At 48.5% G+C, this 24,996-nt stretch overlaps 6 protein-coding genes across 6 annotated transcripts; 4 read left to right on the top strand and 2 right to left on the bottom strand.

The window, feature by feature from the left end:
- Positions 1–3,823: 3,823 nt before the first annotated feature.
- Positions 3,824–6,111, top strand: PEX2_022610 (Glutathione S-transferase, N-terminal; the record flags this gene model as incomplete). The annotated part of the gene is made up of 6 exons (XM_016739536.1): positions 3,824–3,913; positions 3,974–4,255; positions 4,312–4,638; positions 4,704–4,957; positions 5,560–5,909; positions 5,984–6,111. 6 exons carry the CDS (start codon positions 3,824–3,826, stop codon positions 6,109–6,111), a joined length of 1,431 nt encoding a protein of 476 aa, XP_016599446.1.
- A 1,174-nt stretch (positions 6,112–7,285) lies between these two features.
- On the top strand, positions 7,286–9,358 carry PEX2_022600 (putative very-long-chain acyl-CoA synthetase family protein (CefD1); the record flags this gene model as incomplete). Its single annotated transcript, XM_016739535.1, has 4 exons — positions 7,286–7,295; positions 7,344–7,472; positions 7,526–8,867; positions 8,941–9,358. 4 exons carry the CDS (start codon positions 7,286–7,288, stop codon positions 9,356–9,358), a joined length of 1,899 nt encoding a protein of 632 aa, XP_016599445.1.
- Positions 9,359–10,090: 732 nt separating this feature from the next.
- mcsA (putative citrate synthase Cit1) lies at positions 10,091–11,612 on the bottom strand (the record flags this gene model as incomplete). Its single annotated transcript, XM_016739534.1, has 3 exons — positions 10,091–10,294; positions 10,358–11,503; positions 11,565–11,612. 3 exons carry the CDS (start codon positions 11,610–11,612, stop codon positions 10,091–10,093), a joined length of 1,398 nt encoding a protein of 465 aa, XP_016599444.1.
- Positions 11,613–12,714: 1,102 nt separating this feature from the next.
- PEX2_022580 (putative mRNA-nucleus export ATPase (Elf1)) lies at positions 12,715–16,124 on the top strand (the record flags this gene model as incomplete). The annotated part of the gene is made up of 2 exons (XM_016739533.1): positions 12,715–16,017; positions 16,074–16,124. The coding sequence occupies 2 exons, from the start codon at positions 12,715–12,717 to the stop codon at positions 16,122–16,124; spliced, it is 3,354 nt and encodes a 1,117-aa protein (XP_016599443.1).
- Positions 16,125–16,593: 469 nt separating this feature from the next.
- On the bottom strand, positions 16,594–19,918 carry PEX2_022570 (beta-glucosidase; the record flags this gene model as incomplete). The annotated part of the gene is made up of 3 exons (XM_016739532.1): positions 16,594–19,001; positions 19,064–19,226; positions 19,292–19,918. 3 exons carry the CDS (start codon positions 19,916–19,918, stop codon positions 16,594–16,596), a joined length of 3,198 nt encoding a protein of 1,065 aa, XP_016599442.1.
- Positions 19,919–21,298: 1,380 nt separating this feature from the next.
- PEX2_022560 (putative IgE-binding protein) lies at positions 21,299–21,972 on the top strand (the record flags this gene model as incomplete). The annotated part of the gene is made up of 2 exons (XM_016739531.1): positions 21,299–21,541; positions 21,601–21,972. The coding sequence occupies 2 exons, from the start codon at positions 21,299–21,301 to the stop codon at positions 21,970–21,972; spliced, it is 615 nt and encodes a 204-aa protein (XP_016599441.1).
- Positions 21,973–24,996: the final 3,024 nt, after the last annotated feature.

Genomic DNA, 24,996 nt, shown 5'->3' with positions numbered 1-24,996 from the left:
CTTTCTCTGTAAAGGGAGTTTTTGGGGTGAAATTCCGGCTTGATTCACTACCCCGGCTGGCTGGGGGGGTTAGGGTTCGAAGCCGAATATTAAGCTTTGAGATCACTCTCTCTGGTTCAAAAGGGATTAAACCAGCTGCTCCGAAGCTATTTTTAATAGTCTCCGATTTAAAAGCTTCAATTCGTGCGAGAGGGTATGCTTCGAGGAAGTCAAGTTTGTCAATATAGTTAATCCCGTTCCGTATCTTAGTTTCAACCATCCGACTATAGGCACGTTTTAATACCGCAAAACAACCAATATCCAAAGGTTGTAAAAGATGAGATGAATGCGGTGGTATACAGATTGGTATCACCTTATTTTGCTCGCAAATTTCGTCAAATTTAGCTGTTAAATGACTTCTGTGACTATTAAGTATCAAAAGCCGGTATACCCCCTTTGTACATAAAGTACTAGGAATAAAGACCTTCTCTAGCCAGCGAAGTCCAATTTCATCAGAAGTCCAGCCGTTAGGACTAACTTCAAAGCGCCAATCCTCCGGAAGGCCATCGAACCATGATTTAATAAAGACTTTACCTTTAAAAATAATACACAGAGGGAGGGCCTAACCCGAAGCATTTATACATTCAATAGTAGTCACCCATTTACGATTTCTAGGTTGTAAAACCGGCCTCCGACCGTAATATTCACTCCTTATAATAACCTTCGCAGTAGCAGTCAATCCTATTGCAAAACCGGTCTTATCAAAGTTGTAAATATCATCAGGATCGATCCCAAATTGAAGGATGGTTCTTTAAACAAGATCAAACCACTCTGTAATAATCTTAGGGTCTTCACATTTCGTACGCTCGTAGTTATATCGTTTCGAGAATCGGGAGGAGAGGAGAGGATGCCGTTTCACAAAGTTGTATACCCATTTTTCGCCGACCGAAAGAACCGGGGTGGTTCTACGCTTTTGAAGAAGAAGATCTGCCATTTCTCGTACTATAGAGGGCCGGGGGGCTGATCCACGAGAATCCATAGAGAGGATCCATTTTTGAAGAGATTCCTCTTTAATATCGGTCAATTTGTGAGAGTTAGCGCGAGAAATCGCGCGGTGTTGTATACCATCAATTCGGCGGCGGAGAGTTGAACGTGGGACGTTAAAGGTACGCGCAGCAAGAGCAATAGAGCTGATATCTCTATTTTTAAAAGCCTGGATAGCTAATAGGATCCTACCCTCTTGATCTGTTGAATTTGTAGAGGATTGAGAGCGAATTGGTGGCATGGTGGGTGGTTGAACTAACTAAGATCTAATTCATGGACGCGTTTTGGTTGGGGTGGCCACTCGCTTACAGTGGCCGCTCGCTTGCCGAATACGTTAGATGGTCTTTTTATTAGATAAGTGAGGGCCAGGATGACACATGTATTACTAAGCAAGGTATTCATCCATGGATGGATGGATCCTACCCGTGGACGTAACCATTCCATAGCAATAGGATCATCTTTACCACCCTTACGTTCCGTAACACACTGGTAGCATGTCCTGGTTAAGAGCCAGAGATTCCTCTGGTGGGCGTACCAATTGGTCATTGAACCATCCGGTGTCTCTTTACCCCTGGGTTACCAGCGGTAGAAGAGGGAGGATGAGGCAGGTGATCTGAACCTTTCTCTTTGCCTGGACTGCCTCAGGCGGGGCTAAGGCGGCGCCAATGTAGAATTCGGAAATGCTTGAGCGGCACTTCCTACCCACAAGGTAGGACGCGGGGTTCCAGCTTCCAAAACGGACGTAAAACGCTTTGTAGACAGGGAACCAGGGGAGGCCGTTAGCCCAAATGATCATTGGGGGATCCAAGGGAATACGCGAAGTACGAATATCTCCATGTTGGTCAAAGTCCGCTTAGAATCGTGAGCCCCGCTGGTACGGTGTCATAGTGCAGAGGCAATAGAAAATTCCTTCGTCCGCCAGTCGAACGTAGGACAAGGCAAGACGTGCGTCTTGCTTAGCGTTGTCCCAGTAATTGTGAATAGAGAAGTGGAAGACTACCCATATCGAAACTGTTTCCATGTCGATTTTCCCGCCGGAAGACGGGCCCGGTCTCTTTCCATTACGCTGACCGTCAGTCGGGTGAGACATATTGGCTTTATCCTAACGCAGGGCGTATAGGGTAGACTCGTCGTACGAAGAGTTATAGGACTCAGGGTTCAAACCCCCTTTTGTAGGTAGTTTAGCGCCTCAATGCCTGACTTTAGAACGGCAGACGCAAATTAAGATACCTGAATTACTATTACACATATCTTCATGATCAAAGTACACTGATTCTGTTCGCGTTTAAGTCCAAAAATGCAGCTTTTGATATCTCAAACAATTATCCTAAAAAGACTCCTAAAAAGAAATCATAAGGCTGCAAATACGGCCGACTTTACTTGCATGAAGATAGATTTATTTGTATAGGGCCAAAAGTTTCATTTTTGACAGTTGTAGTATTAATAAATTTACCATACACTATATAGAGCGGCGTAAAAGGCGGTGCTAAACAAGGCATTAGGCATCAATTCCCACCTATAAACGGAGTTTTGAACCCTTAGTCCTATAAGTCTTCGTACTCGCCGTAAAACCAGCAGATTGCAAGTGCAAAGGACTGTTCAGTGTGGGCGAATCGTGTCACGTTCGTCTTAGGTACGCCGGGCATCCCAGGCAAGCACGGAGGATTCTTTGGCCAAACTAACTCTCCGTGCCTTTGATTCCGTCACCTACCCGAAGGCCCACCGCACAAATGGCCCAGTTGACCTGATCCATGTGGCTACTATCCGCCGCGGCCAGAATAAGGTTGCGTGCCGTTTTATCATAAACAGTAACGCGATAGCGTACGCATTAGTCTACCAAACTAAAGCAAAGAAAGATCTTGCCTACGCTCGCCTACAAGACCTCGAGGGCTTCTATAAATACGTCTGCGACTTAACTAACGACTTCCCTTCCGCGTCGTTCCCCGATGATAAACCATATAAGCGAGTAGCACAATAACCTAAGCCATGGCCCGAGCAAAATATACAATGGTAGGCAAGGAAACCCCCGTGAGAAATACCCATCTCAGCAACGAATCCATCAATGACCATAAGCTGATGGGGATGTATACCTCACAGGACTCGGTTTAAACAGACACGGATTTGCGACTTTTTGTTTGGCATTTTAGGTTGGGCAGAGTGGAATGAATCACCCTGTGTTCAGTAGGCTCATCGCCCTCACTAGTTCGATGCTGCTGGATTTCGGTTGGCGTTGATATTGGCCTTTGAGAGTCTTTCTCAGACAAAGTATCCTTCCATCCAGGGGAATAGCACAGTTATCGAGAACTCATTTCAAGGGGGTGCAACAGAGCACAACATTGAGCTAATATAGAATGTGGTAAAGATGGATGAATATGATGCTGGTCAAATTGGGAGATTCTTTGTCGGACAAGAGTAGAGTGTTCTTGGAAATTACTCAGTTAAATCAATTTTAAGTTGGAGTAATCTCTTATTTTATATTGCAAATTGGATCCAATTCCAACATCCCCCTCTGAAGCCACACCTAGAAGCATACCCACCTGAGCAATATAGGCAGCAATGTTCCCAAGTGAAGTCACTTATCAGGGAAGCTGCAGTGGCCAATGAGACTGTGCTTTGTTGGTTTGACTATCCGATTTCGTTTGTACATCCTTCATATGTAGTTCGACACGGAGTTAAGCTCGTATATCCGAGGCAGTGAGATGACGAAGGTTACTCTAGCGCTGGAGGCGTTCTTATTTAAACATATATCTCTTTGGTAGGCTTTTCTCTAACAAACTCTCAGAGTCCGCGAAACTGTGAAATGGCTGTCAAACAGAAAGTGTTGCTCCTCGGAGCTACTGGCGAGACTGGCACTTCCATACTGAAGGGTCTACAGGAATCTGGTAACTTCGTGAGTTATAATGGCCGTATACAAGTTCGTACCTGATCCTCATTGTCTTCATTTTTTTAGGATATTGAAGTCTTGGTGCGACCAGCTTCTGTGAATAAACCATCTGTTCAAAGGATTCAAGAGCAAGGCATCAAGATCTGGTCCATAGATCTCAACGAATCGAGCGATCTCATATCTGCATTTTCTGGTGTTGATGTTCTTATCAGCGCTATTGGACCCCAGGACGTAATGCAGCAAAAAAAGCTACTTGAAGCTGCAAAGTTAGCCGGTATCAAGCGAGTAGTTCCATGCGCTTTCATTACGGTCGCACCCCCACACGGCGCTATGTTGCTTCGTGACGAGGTACGAACAGCGGAAACTAATAGGTGTGACTTAAGTGTAACTGACCAATCAAACAGAAAGAAGAAGTTTACAACGACATCAAACTCCTTGGTATTCCTTATACCATAATAGATGTCGGTTATTGGTATCAAATCTCATTTCCCATCGTTCCCTCCGGCAGAGTGGATTATGCATCGGCGTTCCCAAACAATACTATCCATGGTGACGGCACAGTCCCCAATATCCTTACCGACCTACGTGATATCGGCCGGTTTGTCGCGTGCATAATATGCGATGATCGAACTTTGAACAAATATGTCTACACGTATGGGGACGTTCTGAGCGAGAACGAAATTTATCGTATTGCCGAAGACCTCTCGGGCGAGAAAATCGAATCGACTCCGGTATGCTGACTCCCTTAAAATATATTGTTCTTGGTGAAGCATGTTCTTATTAACTGGACCCCCAGATGTCAATCGAGCAAATCAAAGACGGCGCTGTACAGGCCCAGGCTGCTTTCTCCCAGGATCCTCAGGATCCGATGAAGCGTATGTTCCTTTACCTTGCCCAATATCGCTTTAGTAAATATGTACGCAAGGACAACGAGCCTGCTTACGCAGACTATCTGGGCTATCTCAATGCCAGGAGCCTTTATCCTGAGTTCACACCCACGTCTTTCCGAGAATTCTTTGCAGAGGCACTCGCGGGAAAGGTGAGCAAGGTGTACGCTAGTTCATAGATATACTTTGGTCCATTAGCATATCATACCATTGTCAGTTCACAGAATGAATGAATTGAATCAAACTTTCAAATGATTTTCTTTGCGTACATCATCATATCTTCAAGCTCATCCATGATCCAAAACTGTCAAGCCATGCTTTGATCATCGAGATGCAAGTTATGTGGTCGAGCTATTCTCGTTCCCGGTATATAAGAAATAAATCCTCTGCAATATACATGATACCTCTTATTCTGTTAGCTGATCGCCTGCCCCCTACCTCCATCTGTAGAATTCCCGGAAGGTGGAAGTCTTTCAGAGAGCAGAAGAACGGAGATAAGAGTGATTTATCCCCGTTTCGCAGGACTTGCAGAACTTAGCTGAGAACGGAGATAAGAGTGATTTATCACCGTTTCCCAGGACTCGCGGAACTTGAGGAGCTTAAATTTAGTGTACTTTTTCCTGTACATATCATCATGGTTTCACCTCCGACATTTTACGATGCTTCGGCTCCCAATCCATATGTCGTTTGAATGTTCATTCTAGAATGAGGTGGGCTCGATGTTGAAGTGGAGCAGGTTGACATCAGGTCACTCGAAAACTGAAGACTGGCATATCGCACCAATGTGAACTCTCGAGGTGAATTGCCCGCCCTACGCATCAGCGATCAATTCGTCCTGACTGAGATCACCGCCATCTGCGAATACTTCGACGAGGTAGCGAAAGGCGGCAAGTCCCTTTTTGGTGAGACTGCCTTGGAGCGAGCCGAGACTCGTATGTGGCTTCGAAGGATGGATATGGAGATCGCCCAGCAAGTGATTGATTGGTTCCGCAACGATCCTGGCACCATCGACTTCTACAAGGGAAATCGTATCCCGGTTCCTGAGGCTCGAGTCATTCAGAAAGTGACTATCAATCAATTCTTAAACCGGCTCGACGATGAGCTCGAGGAAAAGAGTTATTCTTGTGGGGAATGATTTTCTGCTGCAGACATCCACTTCTATGGTTTGATGAAGATGATGGTTGATTAGGTAGCTCCATGGGTACTTTCGCCCGGGCGATTGAACGTGGTGGCCTACTGGAAGAGAATGGAAGAGCGAGAAAAGAGCAAAGCGGCCTTGTCAAATTTCCCTACGGGATTGCTATCAACTTGAAGTGATTTCTTTGCTCACAATAATCCAAATCTTTGCTGCTGCTATCATTGCAACAATTTTTGGCTATTCAACAGTACTTAGCTGGTGATCCCAGCGGACGCTTATTTATTAAGCAATGTTCCGGTCTACGCATAACATTAGATACGTCAACAAATATGTCCGAACGTGAGCTCACCAGCACTGCGACGGACGCTTGATTATCACCACCTCGGATGCATCCTCATGCATTCCTCCCCTCTTAGGCTAGCTGTCTTCCAACGTCCGCTCAACCGCTGGGATTAGTTTAGCTATTACGGAGAACATTTCCTTTGGGGCGCCTGGTCAAATCGTAGGTGTTTATATCTACAAGTCAGAGCAAGCCAAGAACGGTTTTCTTACTGGCCATTAGAGTAATGCAGCGCTCCTGCTGCTCGCTTCTGTTGTATGTGTTACATTGAGACTGTACTACGGGTAGCTGAACCGGCGATTCCCCCACGGCCAAATGAGATATGTCTACTGAAATGTTTTCAAATACAGTTTTGTGATGTGTTAGGATGTTTCAAGTTCTATGGATGAAATCCACTAATGCTTTGTTTTTTTATCCTTCCTCGAATACACCTATAATAGTCAAAAATTCAACTATAACAAAGAACGATAAATTCATAAGCCAGTCGCCCACACATGGAATTAAGGGACCATACAGTATTTCAAAAAATAATAATAATCATAATAATAATAGTAGGATTCCTAATCCTGGCTTCTGCACCTATGCCCCACGATATTAATTGCCCTTGATCGGCGCGGAAATTTCCCGATATATCATCTAGGCAATAGTAGAGTCATTGGGTCCTTTCTCCTTGCATGTATCACCTTTTGACCTGTGCGGGCAGTTGGCGGTAAAGGCCCTATGTTGTACAGAGTAAAATCGAAGATGACGAGAGCTATGGCGACCGAGGCTAAGGCAAGGATTATTAGCGCCCCCCGCATTTCGTTCATGGGGACTCCAACCAAATCGAGATTAATATTGGCTAAAAGGTCTAAGAATCCCCTTTCTGGCAAATAGCCAAAAGTGCCGAGATCAATTTGTGCCGAGGTCAGCGGTTATCACTGAGATCCCCTCATTTCTATACTTGCACTGTTATAAAGTGATAACTCTCTGCTTTGGCTACTTATATACTATAACAAGGCTAGATTGCGAAAATGGATATAGGTGCGTGGTAGAAAGATGATTTTAATTGATCTTACTGACAAATAATAGGCACCGCCGCCGCCGCTCTCATCGGAGGGGCTACAGTCGCAGGATATCTGAATGCAAAGTTTCATATCCAGAAGGATATATCAATTTTGGCCACGCAGAAGCATGCAGAACGACAATATGCCAATGCCAGTATGATCATAACACATTTGCACTATCCAAACCACGTACTAACCAATTCTTAGTTGGTCAAAACCAAGGCAATCCATGGTTCGTTCTAGTGCAAACCGTGAAGAAATATCCCGACATGATCTGTCTTTGGACTCGGGAGAGATCATACACCTACCGAGAACTCCAAGACCAAGCCTGCCAATATGCCCATTTCTTTCTATCGCAGGGCGTGAAGAAAGGCGACCTTGTTGCCCTTTACCTCCAGAACAGCACCGAGTACATCGTTGCATGGGTCGCGCTCTGGAGCATTGGGTGTGCCCCCGCCGCAATTAATTACAATCTTACCGGCGCCGCATTGCTGCACTGCTTGAAGATCAGCGATGCAACCATTCTGCTAGTTGACGAAGATGCAGACTGTCGCGCCCGTGTCGAAGAAAGCCACGACACTATCACAGGCAATCTTGGAATGAAGCCGATGACCCTGGATAGCTCCCTGAAGGCGCATATCAGCACTTTCCCAACAACCCTCCCACCCAAGAATCTAAGCAAGCATATAGCCGGCGAATTCCCGGCAATTCTTCTATACACCTCCGGCACAACGGGTATGCCCAAGGGCTGTGCATTCACAATGTCCAGACTCTATACCAATCTCTTCATCCGCCGTGACTTGATGGGAGACACACCCGGCCCAGCCGGTGATCGCTGGTACAGCTGTATGCCCTTGTACCACGGCACAGCGGCTATATCCATGATCGCATGTCTGGTAATGGGTATTAGTATCGCGATCGCGCCCAAGTTTAGCGTCAGTAGATTTTGGAAAGATGTCCGCGACTCGGAGTCAACCATTTTTGTGTATGTTGGAGAGACTGCGCGGTATTTGCTCGCGCCGCCCCCATCGCCTCAAGATCGGGAACATAAGGTACGGTGTATGTACGGTAACGGTCTGCGGCCGGATATTTGGGAGCGGTTCCGTGAGCGGTTCGGAGTCGCTGAAGTTGGGGAGTTCTTTAACAGCACAGAAGGTGTCTTTGGCCTCTTCAACTACAACCGCGGGCCTTTCACATCTGGCAGTGTGGGTCACCATGGTTTGATCATGCGTGGTGTATTGCATAACGTCTTTATTCCTGTCGCTATTGACCCGGAAACTGGAGATATATTGCGGGATTCCAAGACCGGCTTTGCGGTTCGCGCGCCTTATGATCAGGGAGGTGAGATTATCGTCAACGTTCCTGGTGAAGAGGCTTTCCAGGGGTACTGGCACAATGATGAGGCGACAAATAAAAAATTCTTGCGTGATGTCTTCAAAAAGGGGGATCTCTATTATCGATCCGGAGATGCTCTGCGTCGGCAGAGTGACGGCCGTTGGTACTTCCTCGACCGACTTGGAGATACTTTCCGCTGGAAGAGCGAAAACGTGTAAGTTTCACAGCACCCTAATATCAATGTGGAAATTATGGAAGCAAAGCTAATAACATTATGAATGTAATAGAGCAACCGCGGAGGTTTCAGAGGTTCTTGGCCAATTCCCTGGCATCACCGAAGCCAACGTCTACGGCGTTCGTCTTCCCAACCACGAGGGACGCGCCGGGTGTGCAGCAATACAAATTAGTCCGGATGCCCGTCAGGCATTTGATTATTCAGCGCTTGCGAAATTTGTACGCTCCAAGCTACCAAAATACGCTGTTCCATTGTTCCTTCGCATTGTCGAGAATCCCACTCACATCCACAACCATAAGCAAAACAAGGTGCCACTTCGGGATGAGGGTGTTGATACTGCTTTGGTTGGAACTAAGGCCCCTGAAGGCAAAGATGACCGCTTTTTGTGGATCGCACCTGGCGATGAGAGCTATTCACCGTATGGAGAGAAAGAGTGGGAGAAATTGTCAACTGGGAGTGCTCGATTGTGAGCCGCTACATACTCTGAATAGGATTACATCTTGACTATACGGTTTTAGGGATATCAATTTTATGTTATTTTGACTATACATCGAGATTATTCACATGTGGGCGTTTTGCTCATTACGATCTTAGTATTTATCTAGTGGGTATGGGGACCAGCCTTTCGTGCTTTCTTTTTTTGTTTATCTCACTTCATACATTCCCACAGGCCTCGCATACCTGTACAACACATATGCTTCTTGCTGGGCATAATTATCACCGCTGCCGCTTACTACACGCAAACCGTCTTCCATCTAGTTCGCGCTAATAGGGATATCTTAGCAACTGCCCCTTCAGCGAAAATTCCCCCATAGAATATAGGCGGATCAAGGAGATTATGGTGCAATTATTGTTAAAGAGACTATGAGTGTCCAACCACGTTACTCGTGTACATTGATCTGGATCCTGAAAGTTGCGAAAGCGACCTGAAAGTGTTAATATTCATGTAGAAGGCTAAGTAAAGCGACTGGCTCAGAATTGAAGTCTGATTGATCAGGCTTTCGCAAAAGTTAGCAGTCTATGGACGTAGTTCTGTCTAATCAAATGAGGCAAACAGGAGCGCAAAAGTGAAAGCAGCTTCTCAAAACAAAACCAGGAGAAAGATCAAAAAGCAGAAAAGCTCGCTTCACATCAAATTCATCATTTGAACCGTCGAGGCCAAGGGATTTTGGGTTGCACCAGGCAACTAAATATATTGGCATTTATTTCTTGATCAGACCCAAGAGGTTGATGCTCTTGGGACGCTCAATAGGCATGCCGAGAACACGATCCCAGATCAGCTGGGCCAGGGGGCCAAGAGCACGGCTGACACCAAAAGCGACAGTGTAGTAGAGGGGCTGTTGGAAGCCAAAGTGATGGAAGAGGACGCCACTAGCGGCATCAACGTTGGGGTATGGGTTCTTCGTCTGTACAAAATTGAAGGTTAGCTAAGAAACGGGTTAGTGGTGTTAGGTTGCTATTGGACATACCTTTCCGTGCTCAGTAAGAACACCAGGAGCAATCTCCGAGTTCTTCTTGACCAACTGGAAGACTGGGTTGGCAAGAACTTCAGGGCGGGTGGCTGCAAAGTCCATTAGAGCCTCGAACCGAGGGTCGGGTTTGCGCAGAACGCCGTGACCATACCCAGGGACCACACGGCCAGACTTCAGGGTATCCCAGAGATAGGTGCGAACATCCTCGTCGCTGAAATTTGTCCCGATCTTTTCCTGCATGGCATTCACCCATCGGAGAACCTCCTGGGCCGCCAGGCCGTGGAGTGGGCCAGCCAGCCCCAGGAGACCAGCGCTGTAACTCAGGAAGGGATCACTCAGGGCGCTTCCAACAAGGTGGGTGGCATGTGCTGACACATTACCACCTTCATGATCGCCGTGCAGAGCTAGGTAAAGGCGGAGGAGGTCGTGGAAGTCAGCATGCTCTGAGCCACCCTTGCCCAGCAGCTCTGCGAAATTGTGCGACCAATCCTGAGCAGCGTCAAGCTTCTGAGTACCAACGGCATCAATTTCATTAGGACGGAAGACAAGTGCCGCCACGCGAGGAATCTTGGCAAGGAGGGAGATGCTGTCATCAAAGGTGGGCTCCCAGTAGTCAGCCTTGTTAATGCCATTCTCGTAGGCCTTGGCAAATTTGGATCCGGTGTTCAGGGCTGCCACAGCAATTGACAATTGGGTCATAGGGTGCATTGAGGCGGGGAAAGTCTTGATCAGGTCCAGAATGTAGGAGGGAAGTTCGGACTTTTCGGCCAGCTCGCGTGAAAAGGCACGAACCTGCCCCGTGGTGGGCACCTGGCCCGTCAACAACAGCCAAAACATGGCCTCTGGTAGCATTTCAGTGCCTGTGGTACCCTTAGGTAGCTCCTTCTGGCAGTCCTTAATCGTTTTGCCGTGGAAACGGATTCCCTCATCCGCATCAAGGACGGAGCCCTCCCAGAGCATAGCCTTGAGGCCACGCATACCACCAATGACATTTCCGATCTTCACATCACCAATCACATCATCACCCTGGGCTTTGACCTTTTTAAGGAGCTCCCGCTTAGCCGGGATGACTTCCTTCAAGGTGGTCTTCAGGTCGGGCTCGGCGGTCGCATAGTGACGTGCTGAGAGGACAGGTCGTGCTGCCTATAAAGGATTAGAGACCTTGAAAAGCCCAACAATGAATTAAATCATCATTTGAACTCACCTGGGCAAGCTTAGAGACATGACGGGTTGATCTCCAGCTGAGAGCCATTTTGTGTGGTTATGTTATGGAGTCCGGGGGTGGATTTGCGGGGGCGGAGTTGAATTGCGGGGATGGAAGGGGATGAAAAAGGATCAAGCTGAACAAACAGCAATTGAGTGAATCTTATGGAATTGACGATGATAAATGAACAAAAAGAAGGGGAAAAGGAGTCAGACTGAATGATCGACTTCACCGAATGCAGGTCGGTTGGACGCGGGGCACAGGGTTGTCTACCGAGGCCCGGGGCCATGCGGCCATGTCGGCTGAGATCAGCTCCCTTGGATGTTCTAAGGTTAGACAGGGATGAAATGTACCGACAAGAGGGGTATCAGTGGACATCTGGGCTATTTGATAATTGACTATAGCCCACATAGTAGTAGGAATTGTTGTATCCTTTTATTGACGTTCCTAGTATATAATATCTACTAACATACTTGGTGAAGGCTGGCCTCGGACCTGTATTTCGGATGTATGGAGATAAGCCTAAGGACACTTGGTTCCTGTCAAATCGACCTCGGGGGTTACTAGGCTGAAAAAGAATATCCATTTACCCGCCAAAACTTTGGACTTTGGTCTACCTGTGATGGTCGTGACGTAGAAAGTTGGCGCCTCAGGCAGACATTGTACAAATGTCAGTTTATGCCTTAGGCTCCGGGGTTGTTATCTTCAGGCACCAAGGCACCAAGGCGGCGTTGTCACTGATCCAATCAGACAAATCTGGTTAGACGCCTTTTTTGTCCCATGGCGCCGCCGGGCCCGCTGATTGGATGAGTAAGCAAAAAAAAAAAAATTCGGTCCCCGGTGGGTCAGCAATCGACGATGGCAAAGATTGTTTTTACTTCTTTTTAGACCACTCTCCCCTCTTCGTGTTTCTTTTTTTGTTGTGTTTCGGGTCTTCTGGGTTTCTAAGAATCGTCTTGTATATACTCTACGATTCAACCCGATCCTACTCATTCTGTTTGTGTGCGCGACTTGCGCTGTGGACAGTTTCTTTATCTTCCGTTAGGTCGAATTGCCCCTCTCTTCCCAAGGGCTTCATTTCTCTGTCATTTTTTCCGATATCTCTTCTTGATATCGACACTCGATCTTCGATTCTTTGATTCTCTGGAAAATGCCACACACTGTCTCCCCCTCTGAGACTCCTGCCATGCCGACCATCGTCGCAAAGGGCCCCTCCGGCGTGCCCCCCACCTCCGAGGAGATTTCCTCCCTCCTGAACACTATTTTCACATCCGACTCCTCCCAGAAGTCGCTTGATGGCGCATATGCCTTGACCAACCTGCTCATGCAGGGCGCTGGCTGTGCCGGCTTGCTGAACTACAACGTCCTCGCTGATGTGCGCAAGGCTGCCGCTGATAAGAAGAATGGCGCCAAGCGCGAGAGTGCCATGCTCATTATTGGTGCTTTGTTCGAGCGCTTCCCCCGAGAGTTCCCTCTCAGTGAAGCCGTTTTCCTCTTGCATGACGGAGGTATCTTTGACATTGCTCTGGACGCCCTGTCCGACAAGGGTGCCGTTGTGCGTGATGCTGCCCAGTACGCCATCGATGCGCTCTTCGGATGCCTCAGCCCCGAGGCCATGGTCAACGGTCTGATCCCCGCTCTCGAGCGCTACCTGGCCAAGGGCTCTGGCAAGTGGCAAGGATTTGTCGGCGCCTACTCGCTTATCGAAAAGCTGGCCGTCAAGGCGCAGCTGGGCAAGGGTACCAAGGAGGAGGAGCGCCAGAAGGACTTGCTGCGCGATGCTATGGGCAAGACCCTGAAGGAGCTCATCCCCATTGTGGAGTCTGGCATGCACGATCTTAAGAGCGAAGTGGCCAAGCAGTCTTGCAAGACCATGACTGCCCTGACCACCCTCCTGTCCAACGACGACGTTGCCCCCCGCATTCCCCTTCTGATCAAGACTATGGAGAACCCCTCCGCTCAGACCCTCCAGAAGGCTATCCACGCTTTGTCCCAGACCACCTTCGTTGCCATTGTCACATCGCCCGTGTTGGCCATGCTCACCCCTCTGCTCGCCCGATCCCTCAATACCCCGGCTACTCCTCAAGAAACCCTTCGCCAGACTGTCGTCGTTGTGGAGAACTTGACCAAGCTGGTCCACGATCCTGCTGAGGCTCGTACCTTCCTTCCCAAGCTCCAGCCTGGTGTGAAGTCGGTCAAGGAGACTGCCTCCTTGCCCGAGGTTCGTGAGCTCGCCACACGTGCTCTCGATGTTATCGAGACCGCTATGGGAGACAGTCACCTTGCTTCCGGTTCCGTCTCTAAGACCACCCCCGAGGAGGTCCTCGTCGTGCTGAATGCAAAGATTCAGGAGCACGGTGGCCTGGGTGGCTTTGGTGACTCCAAGCTGCAGGATTTGGCCAAGAACTTCATTGCCGGTATGGTCCGCGAGGATATCAACAGCCGCATGCACGACCGTATTACCGGGCGCATTGACCCATACCTCCGCGGTCTGCTTGCGGATGGCAACACAGAGGCCGTTGCCACTGCTGTCCAGTCTCACTACATTGCAGAGGATGAGATCAAGTATGGCAAGCCTGTCCCTGAAGACCCCAATGATATCGAAATTGTCAACGCCGACTTCTCTCTTGCTTACGGAGGTATGCTCCTGCTGTCCCACACCAACCTGCGCCTCCTCAAGGGCCACCGATACGGTCTCTGCGGTCGCAACGGTGCCGGCAAGTCTACTCTGATGCGCAGTATCGCCAATGAGAAGCTGGAAGGATTCCCGCCCCAAGATGTGGTCCGCACTTGCTTCGTGGAGCACAACCAGGGTGAAGACGCCAACCTGACCATCTTTGAGTACGTTGCCAAGGACCCCAAGATTGTTTCTCAAGGCACGGACCACATTCGCGATGTTCTCCTCGAGTTCGGCTTCACCGATGGCCCCGAGGGCCGTCAGTCCCAGCCCGTGGGCTCCCTGTCCGGTGGCTGGAAGATGAAGCTGGCTTTGGCCCGTGCTATGCTCCAGAAGGCTGATGTGCTCCTGCTGGACGAACCTACTAACCACTTGGACGTGGCAAACGTTAAGTGGCTGCAGGAGTACCTGAAGGCGCACACTGAGATCACCAGTCTGATCGTCAGTCACGACTCTGGTTTCCTTGACGAAGTCTGCACAGATATCTACCACTACGAGGGCAAGAAGCTTGTCTGCTACAAGGGTAACCTTGCCGAATTCGTCAAGCAGAAGCCCGAGGGCAAGAGTTACTACACTCTGTCCGCATCCAACGTGCAGTTCAAGTTCCCTCCCCCCGGTATCTTGTCCGGTATCAAGTCTGTAACTCGTGCCATCATGCGCATGAGCAACGTCTCATACACCTACCCGGGCGCTCCCCGTCCCTCGCTGCACGATGCCTCGCTATCGCTTACTCTCTCCTCCCGTGTCGCCATCATTGGTGGAAACGGTGCCGGCAAGTCTACTTTCATCAAGATTCTGACTGGTGAGACTATTCCCCAGGGCGGAAAGGTCGAGAAGCACCCCAACCTGCGTATCGGTTACATCAAGCAGCACGCTCTGGAGCACGTGGAGATGCATTTGGAGAAGACTCCCAGCCAGTACCTCCAGTGGCGTTACGCCAACGGTGACGATCGTGAAGTGTTCATGAAGCAGACCCGTATTCTTACTGAGGAAGATAAGATCCAGCTTGAGAAGCCAGTTGACCTGGGTGACGGACGCGGTGCCCGTCGCATTGAGACTTTGATTGGTCGTCAGAAGTGGAAGAAGTCCTTCCAGTATGAGGTCAAGTGGGTTGGCCTTCTCCCCAAGTACAACACCATGATCTCGCGTGAGACCCTGCTCGAACTTGGTTTCTTCAAGCTGGTTCAAGAGTTCGACGATCACGAGGCTTCCCGTGAAGGTCTGGGCTTCCGTGTTCTCGACCCCAAGACCATCACCAAGCACTTCGAGGACATTGGTATGGACCCCGAGATCGCCAACCACAACGAGATCTCCGGTCTTTCCGGTGGTCAGAAGGTCAAGGTCGTGCTTGCTGGTGCTATGTGGAACAACCCCCACTTGCTGGTCCTGGACGAGCCGACTAACTTCTTGGATCGTGACTCGCTCGGTGGTCTGGCCGTTGCCATTCGTGACTTCAAGGGTGGTGTTGTTATGATTTCTCACAACGAGGAGTTCGTGGGTGCTCTCTGCCCTGAGCAACTGCACATCGCCGACGGCCGTGTTGTCAGCCGTACCAACAACGCCGTCAGCCTCGACCGCTTCGAGGACAGCGCTACCAACTCGCCTTCCGGCCCTGGTACCCCCGCTACTGGCTCGGCCGTTACCAGTGCCGCCCCATCTGCCGTCAACTCCGGCGATGAAGGTGACCTCAAGTTCCGCGCCAAGAAGAAGAAGAAGATGACCCGTGCTCAGCAGAAGGAGCGCGAGACCCGCCGTCGTCTGCGCTACATTGAATGGGTGAGTTTTTCATGTTCATATCTCTTTCTTTCACAGTATGCTAACCCATTCTCCAGTTGAACTCCCCCAAGGGTACTCCCAAGCCCGTGGACTCCGACGACGAATAGACGTGCTTCCACGTGCTTCAACATTATGATTCGTAATCGCGGGGAGAATGTTTCCGATTATATCCTCGCATCATGAGCACCATGTTAATGTTTTGGTCTGCATTGGTTCTGATAGACGGTGTTTCGGCGTTCTGTTCTTATTTTTATGGCATAGATTTTGTTATGTGCCGTTTTCGCCAGTATTGTACATGTTTCGGATAGATACTTCGCTGTATCTACCATGTCAAAGCAAAAGTTTATACGTTATTTGGTTTTGTTTCACTTCACAAGCCCTACATGGCCCTGCTCAGTAGAATAGACATATACTATGGTCCACTTGTTTCAATGGCTTCGTGACTTTCTCTAATGAGCTAGAGACAGTTCAGATATCGTGAATCCGGACTCAACGATAGTATCTAGAGACCTCCAACGCCATAATCCGAGCCCAGTCTATAATTACAATAACAGTATTCCAAGTCTTGCAAAGGATTCAAAACTCGACCACGAGCGGTAAATCCCTAGAACTACGCCCAGCCCAGATACGGAATTTACCTTCTATAGGCAACACCCAGTTCTGCGTGCGAACACTCCAATAGCTGAGGTCCTTCCGAGTCAATGTCATCTTGACGTTTTTGGTCTCACCTGGTTCCAGGAGGACTTTTGAAAAATTCCGTAGGACACGCTCAGGGAACTCAATTGACTCGCGGGACCAGCCCAGTCCACGGTGCTCGGCGACATCCTCTGGGAAGGAAACATAGACCTGGATTACATCTTGTCCTTTGCGTGTGCCGGTGTTTGTCACTTCAATGGTGAGCTCGAGCATGGGCTCATATAGGGACGGATTGCCACCCGGTCCGCCGCCTGCGGCGGATGGGTTCTGGCGTTTGTTGTATCCTTCCGGGTATGGGTATGGGCCGGGTTCGGTCCCTTCTAGGGTGGAGAGGTAGGGGTAGATGTATTTGCGAAGTGCACGGAAACCTGGAGGGAATAGACTGCTAGTAGGGTCGTTCTGCTTGTTGTTGTATGTGGGAGGTTCGACTTCGTTTTTGGGCCGTTTGGAAGGCCACTGGGACTTCTTCTGCAATTTTTCAACGCTCAGTGCAGAATAGTCGAAGGTTGTGTACGACAGACCGAAGCCAAACTCAAACCGGGGAGTGATGTTGAACTTATCGAAATAACGGTAATCAATATACAGGCCCTGGTCGAGGTCGACTTGTGGAACGGAGGGGTCTGGATGCTCATACAGGACTTGCGCCCCGGGGCCATAGTCTTCTAAGCTTCGTCCGATGGTGTACGGCAGTCGTCCACTGGCGTCGACATCTCCAAATAGAACGTCCATTAATGCATTCCCGCTTTCTTGCCCAGGTAGATTGGCATACAGTACAGCGTAGACACCAGGAAGGTCAATCCAAGACTCCATCACAACGGGGCCAATGGAGTGTACAATGACGACTGTTTTACCTTGTCCACCGCCGCAGTGCTTCGCTACACCCTCCACTAATCGAGTGCCGTTGTTCTGTAGAAAGAGGTCCTTTCTGTCTGCATCAATGCCGTCACTGCGGATAAATCCTTCACCCCCGTCTGCGTTGACAAAGACCAAACAGAGGTCTTGCTCTGCGAGGTCTTGAGATGCAACATTGTTCGTCAAGTAAGCTCTCACATCGACAGAATCCTTCGACCATGCATGCTGCAGTGCTTCCCATGGAGTGATCAAGTATGGGAATTCTACAGCTCCGCTACCCCAACCAGAAGCTAAGGTGCCTTGATTACATCCTCGATCAGCACAGGCGTTCGGTCCTTGACCAGGGCCAGCATCTTCGCCGTACACACCCACCCGGTATTTGCCGTTGGATGCGGATTGTGCGCGCAAGAGTGGAAGGGTATTATTGACATTTTTCAGAAGCACAGTGCCTTCTGCAGCGATATGGCGAGCAACAATAGAATGAGCGTGCTCGCCTGTTCCCTGTGCGTCAACAAATTTGTTGACGACGCCCGTTGCATCATTATCTGGTGAGCCTTCGTGTAAATGTCCGACCCGCTCTTTCGTCCAGGATGAGAAGTTCGGACCGCCATCGCCCTCAGGCGCAGGAAGTTCCCATAAGTCCTGTTGGAAATGGTACCAGGAAGCCACGATACGAGTAACCATATCGTTCAAGCGCTCCATGGGAACAGACGTATTCAGTGCTGCACGGGTCAGTTCACTTCCCCAGAGCGGGACACCGTCGGTCCAATGGAGGCCATCACCGGGCATGCTCATATCCAGACCTCCAATGGCGCTGTGAATACCTGAACGCTGAGCCAGCCAGTCCGATTGCACGAACCCCTGGAAGCCGAGCTCATCTTTCAAAATGCTATTAATGAGTTTACTATTCTCGCAAGCATAGCTGTTATTGACCATTTGGTAGGAGCACATGACGCTAGCCACGTCGGCACGTACACTCTCTGCGAAGGGCCAAGCAAAGACCTCGTGCAGGGCACGATCGTCAATATTTGACGAGAGTGCAGTTGGAGTACCCCATTCAAATGACTGGCGGAAGTGTTCTTGTTCATTTCCAATGAAGTGTTTCGCCGTGGCCATGACCCCGTTCCGCTGGATACCACGAATGGTCTCCGCTGCAGCCACGCCTTGCAAAACTGGATCTGAACCAAAAGCCTCCCAATTCCGACCACCGGCAGGCATCATGCCGAGCGGTCCCATGGATGGACCGAGAATAATGTTCACGCCTTTCAGCCGCGCTTCTTTCCCGAGAGCAAAGCCCCTGGTTTGCATAAGCTCACGGTTCCATGTCGCGCCCGTGGTGATCCCTGCGGGGAAAGCTGTGATATTTTGCGCGAATCGGAGTCCAAGTGGGCCGTCTTGTAGGCAAAGAGAAGGGAACTTAACGAGTTCGGCAGGACCTAGACAACACAGTTTGCGTCAGTTTTTGCATAGCCATAGTGCTAAGATAGCAAGGGCCTACCGGTATTTCCAACACAGAGTCCCATTTGCCAGCCTGTTCCAGTTGTGACGTTCACTTTCTCAGCGAGAGTCATTTTTCTGACCATTTCTTGGGCCTTAACATAACTTTCCTTCCATTGTTCGCTCGTTCCGCCGAGGGGAGTAGGGTACCAAGGGACCGCTTCCTATAATTATTAGGGACTGGTTTCTAGATGTTCAAACGACCGATTGAAAAGGAAAGAAGACCTACAAATTTATCAATGGCAGCTCCGGCAGAGGACCAGGGTAGTCCCCTGATCGAAAACCATACTACCAAGATGGCGATTGTCAACATGCTAACAATATTCCACCACGAATGTAAACGGAACAATGACCTCCAGTCAAAGCCTTTATTCCCATCTTCATTGTTTTTGTCTTTCGAAAGCAAGCCCTTGTCAGGTGGGATGCCATAGTCGTCACTGTATCGGTCACTGAGAACCAGAGAGTCTCTGCCCGAGTATCCATCCTCCAAATCTGTAGCGAATGAATCCGACAACGCGGTGCGATCTGCTTCAAGAAGTTCCTTTATGCGCTTTGAAATATCACGCTCGTCGTCGGGGACATCGATGGGAGTAGGATTCGGGCCATTTGCTTTGGAACTTGAGGGTCGTGGATCTGGAGCTCTGCCTTGCGTCAAAGGTAGCAGTCTTATATTGGCCTGCTCGGAGGATTCATCTCCACTTGAAGGGGTATCCGGATCATCATTTTGTCCCCAACTGCTCTCTGACGTTGAGTGTTCGACTGTTGGATTCTGCAGTGACGTATAGCCGCGACGCGTCAAAGGGTTGGAAGATTTGACCGAGCGCGAGGCTCCGGCCTTGGCACGTGGGGAAGCCATTCAGTCTTCGATGCCCATGATTTTACAGACTCTCTGAAATAATTAAGCACAACTTGGTTGGTTGATGTCTTATTGCCAACGCGCCAGAGAGAAAAGGGTGGGTCACCTGACATCGTACCACTGACATCACATCAAATGCCCCTTTTTGTCAGGAACATCGTGGGATGTACGAGGATGTTGAAATTATCATACAGCCTATATTTTTAAGATGCTTTTCCTATGGTATAGCCAATTCACTTTGTACTTGACATAATTGGTTACCCTCATAGGGCTGTTCTATAACTATTCCGGGTCATCAACTCCGCATTTACGGGTGAGACAAATATATACAACATTATGGCAAGACTAAGTCCCCGGGGATGGTGGCTACGTTGTATGTTGCAGTACGGAGTATATTAATCCTACATAGGAGTCCTCGCTACAATGCTCCCCCATTGTATGTACATCGATGTATAAGAATACTTAAAAGGCTGGTGGCATGAAATTTAGGACTATATAAGTAAGACATTCGAGAACTTCCATATTAAAATTGCAATACAACAGCCCATAATGTGCTCCGTACCTCCAACAGATCACGCCGATCGACGGCACAAGACAATGATGTCAAGCACGATATGCCCTGAGACAATGTGGATATCGTGGATCCCCCAATGGCGCAGCTAAGAGGTTAGCGTTTTCTGCTTGTTATTCTTTAGGGGCAAAATTTGTCGGTCTTCCGACAAGTCCTGTCGATCTTTAATCACTGTTGAACTTTCATCACTTCCCTGAAACAGCTCTTCGGGGTCTTCTATTAGGATCTTCAGAGTCCTGCCGTGTGTATGTTGGAGAAACCGGGGTGTCATATGCTAATTTTATCCGCTTGTCTGTTGACACAATGAAGAGGAATACAATGGCGTAACCGAAACAGGCAAATTGTGTGTGTGATCCATTTAGTTGGGTCTTCAGTGGATCCTGCAACCGAGTTGGATGCTGCCATGTTCCTAAATGCAAAACCCTCAATGGACCAAATGGACAGTGGGTAGAAACATTCTACAACATATTGTGTTGTACTTTATGTTGTATATGTGAGGTGTTTATTCTCACTGCTACCCAACTCGGCTTTCTTCCCATTTTAGGTCTCATGGCTACCTACTTTGTATACTTGCCTCCATATTTCCCCAGTGTGTTTATATTTAGTGTAGATAAGACATTTCCTCTTTCTTGCTTGTTCAACTTGGTTCCACCGAACTTTCATGTCGATCACAACATTTTTCAGATGGATCCGTTTATGGAGTTGCCCAAGCACGTCCCTTTCTCTGTCTTATATATGACCCTGATGGATTCCCTCTCTTTCCCCGATAAATCTTTCCTCAATATCAATTACTTCCCTTCTCCTTCATAATGAAGTTCTCCGCCCTTCTTTCTCTCGCCCCTCTTGTGGCTGCCATCCCCGGCTCTAAGCAGGCCAATAACTCCGACGTTGCTTTCGGCGTCATCTCTGCTCGCTCGGCTTCTCCCGTCCACCTGCTGCCTCTCAATGCCGGCGGCACCTACTTCTGGCTCGGTGGTCACGCCCACACCTATTCTCCTATCCCCGGAATTCCCGACACCAACCAGACCGTGATTGCCAACGGTCACTTCTTGGTCAGTATTACTCAAATATGTATCTTTCCAATGGCCACATTTGCTAACTTTATATCTAGGACGTTGCGGTTCCCGGTGGCCAGGCCATCTACGTCGATAACAAGGGTGCTCTGCGCTTCACTTCTCCCCACTCCGCCTACGAGCCTACTGGTTCTTCCGACGGTCCCTTTGAGTACACTCCTGGCTCCTCTTTCGGCCACTGGAGCTTCAAGGGCCATGGTGCATCCGGCTTCATGGCTTGCCCGACTACCAACGCTACTATTAGCTACCGCCGTTCCCGTCGGGGCGCTGCTGCCGCCCCCAAGTGGCAGGTCTACGCTGCTCTGAAGAACGCTACTGTTCCCACTGGCAAGGTTGAGGACTGCCTCGGCTTCGATGCTCTGACTGTTTCTGTCAACACTACCACCCCTGTTGCTTGGGAGTACATCTAAAGTGTTTAAGCCTGTAGCTTAGCATCTGGATTGTACAGCATAATTGTTAGGCGTGCGTGGCCCTGAGAGAGACATGGGGCATGCAGTGGAATACTTCTCGGGTTGGTTTTGTATTATTTTGGTTACCTCGCCTAAATCACACTATCCTTAATTTATTTTTGGCTGTTAGAAAAAACATACTTAATGGGATCAATAAATGCCCAATTGCATATCTTGAAAATCCCAATTGTATATTGCATCGTCGAAAAATTGCGAATCAGGTTCAAAAAACGTATCTTCCGACGACAAGTCGTAGCGTATCCTATCCGCAAACATCAAACTTTCGAGGTTCTCAGTTGTAGCTGCATCAGATGCAGACAAAGAGCCTGGATATTTCAGGTAGGGATCATTATATGGCCGATTCACCTCTTCTAGCATTGGCCGAAGGCAATTTATGCAGAGGTTAGCCCTACCCCACCATCTACCTATTTCATCTATCATTTCAAGACATCTCGGTATCACGACAAGAAGAACATGAGATGCCGCTGGTCTCATCAAAGGTTGGGAACGATATTGCCAACAGGCATCAAGCAAAATGACTGCCGCGTCAAAGAGAATGTGGAGTATGTGCCACGGATGTACAACTGCAGTGGAATTGAGGTCCAACATATCCTTTGCATCTATAACATTCTGGCAAACATCAAAGCATATTTGGCGTCCTGCCGTTGTGCGTAGCGGGAGGCGTGATGTTGGGCGGTAAATTTTCGCTTTGAGATAGTTGTAGATGACACGTCTGAATAGTTGGACCTCATCTGACATTGCGTCATGTGGTTTTGCGATGTACCATTCCTCGAGAGAGGAGGTGGTCTTCAGGGCCCATGTTGTAATGTCTGAAAGCGATGGGGCTAGGAGGAGTTGCGTCGATCTTGGGGTATCTTCTTTCAGATGGAGAACCCGATGGACTTCAGGCTCAATACTTCGATATACAGTATGTCACCCAAAACAATCGCTGATACAGTTCTTCCTTCTCTCCACTCACGGCTGCATAGAGGCCTAGATCAAGAACGATCCTTGTTGCAGTCATATTACACGTCCATATATCGATGAGTTCCGGATTCAAATGTGCATAATGTGCCAGGAGTAGTACAGCCTGAAAGCTCTCCAATTCCTGTATCTCCACAATTTGCTGTAGATGATGAAATGCAGACGAGAATAAAGAAAGTGACGCTGATCGCGCTTGTGGGCCTGTCTTCCAATATAGCGACACAGATGAGATAGCCAGTACGATATACGCAACAAATGATTCGAAGTGGCTAATGTGTAACTCGGAGTCCGTTTGAGATATGGATTGAAATATCTGGTTGAGCAAACCTTCTTGAACGATAGGATAGAAATTCAGGAGACGTTTTGTGTAGTGTCGTACCATGCAATCCGTTGCTCTCGTGGGAATATTGCGCAATCCAATTGGGGAACGAGCGAACTGAAGTTATGATTGAAAGCCTTTATGTTGAGTCATTTGCTGCTGATTGAGTTGCTGGAATGCTTGCTCTACCTCCAAGTGCATGGTCCGCAGGATGATTAAAGGTGACACTGAGGGCCTGATGAAGTTGGAAAGCCCCATATTTGCAAAAAACAACCCGCAACAGGCATGCCAACAGTGATAGTAGCTTCAGCAATTTTAGCGGGTAGAACCTGCAGATTTTGTGTACTAGCACTGGGGATACGCTTGATTCTTGCTTCAAGACGGACTATTTGTTCTTCAAGGGACTTTGTATAACGGCTTTCTGACCGCATCTGGGTTCTGTCAACGAATGGTGTGATCAAATATTATCACCTTCTTTGCTCCCTGAACATTCTTTATGAGCAGTTCTTCCACCTCCGGGTAGAAGAGACGCTTGACTTCGTCGTCTGAGCTATAAGTTTCATAGCTAATGGTAGTGTAAACATTCTGGAGAACTTGGAATGCGTCGCAGTCGAGCGTATAGGAAGTTTCGTTCTCGTTCCGGATATCGGCTAGGTGGACATTATGGGGGAGATCTTGGAAGTTTTTCTTCGGTTGACCAGGTGGTGGGTTATCGACATATTGAAAGGATGGGAGCCGTCGGCAGGTGGATTGTAGAAGAGCAAATCAACATCGACAGGGCCGCGAGGAATTGAGGCTTCCAGTCTTTTGGAGTCGTAAGGTGTTTGAACGGTTGCCATAGCTCGCAATATACTTCTGAGGCGAGAGAACGATCTCGGGAAGGGGAGTTGTGAGATTAATAGGGAAGCTGGAGGCATAAACATCATTTGATCTTCCTGGAAGTCCAGCTATGAAGGACTTTCCCGATTGGCTCAAGTGGGTTATCGCAAAATCCCGAGTAAGTTAGGAAAACTCCGATAGACCCAGTAAGACCCTGTAAGAGATATTAGCAACATTCAAATATTGTTTTTCTCTTAGTATATGATCACTGTTATCTTGATTCCTTGATATATACCTAAATTTTGTATGTTGGAGAAGTTCAGACCATTTTAACCCCAATCTAGAAATTTGGAGAAAAGCGTATATCGTGACCATATTTAGGTGGCTTCTGTCTATCGGTATTTGTTAGGGCGCCGCTTTAACGACGAAGGTTTAAACAACCACGTATAACACTTGACATATGGATAAGGTACGCTGAGAGTAGCTTCCCAATTCGTTTATTCCTGGGAATATTGCAGCAAAACGCTGAATGAATTGTACCAGAAATTCCTCAATCAGCTACCAGAAAGGGATGAAGTCAACGACTGGATCAGCAATTTCAGTCGGATGGATTCTTGCCAAGTGCTTTTGGTATCCTTTTTTATGCAGGGGGAATATATCACGAAGAATCATATTCCTACAGACTTTACTAAGGCTTTTTACCGATATCAACTTGACCGGGAGCCTACTGCTACTGAGTTAGCAGATGCAGTCGATCTTGTTTAGAACTCAAACGTATTTGAACCTGGACCTCCACCTGAAAAATCTACCGAATTTTTCATGGCACGGTTTGTGCTGAAGTCATTGTCTTCGCAGGAATTTGC

This window comes from Penicillium expansum, assembly GCF_000769745.1.
Source record: "Penicillium expansum strain MD-8 chromosome Unknown contig58, whole genome shotgun sequence".
NCBI lineage: Eukaryota > Fungi > Ascomycota > Eurotiomycetes > Eurotiales > Aspergillaceae > Penicillium > Penicillium expansum.
The sequence above is the reverse complement of the archived record's forward strand: the minus strand, read 5'-3'. Positions and strand labels throughout refer to the sequence as shown.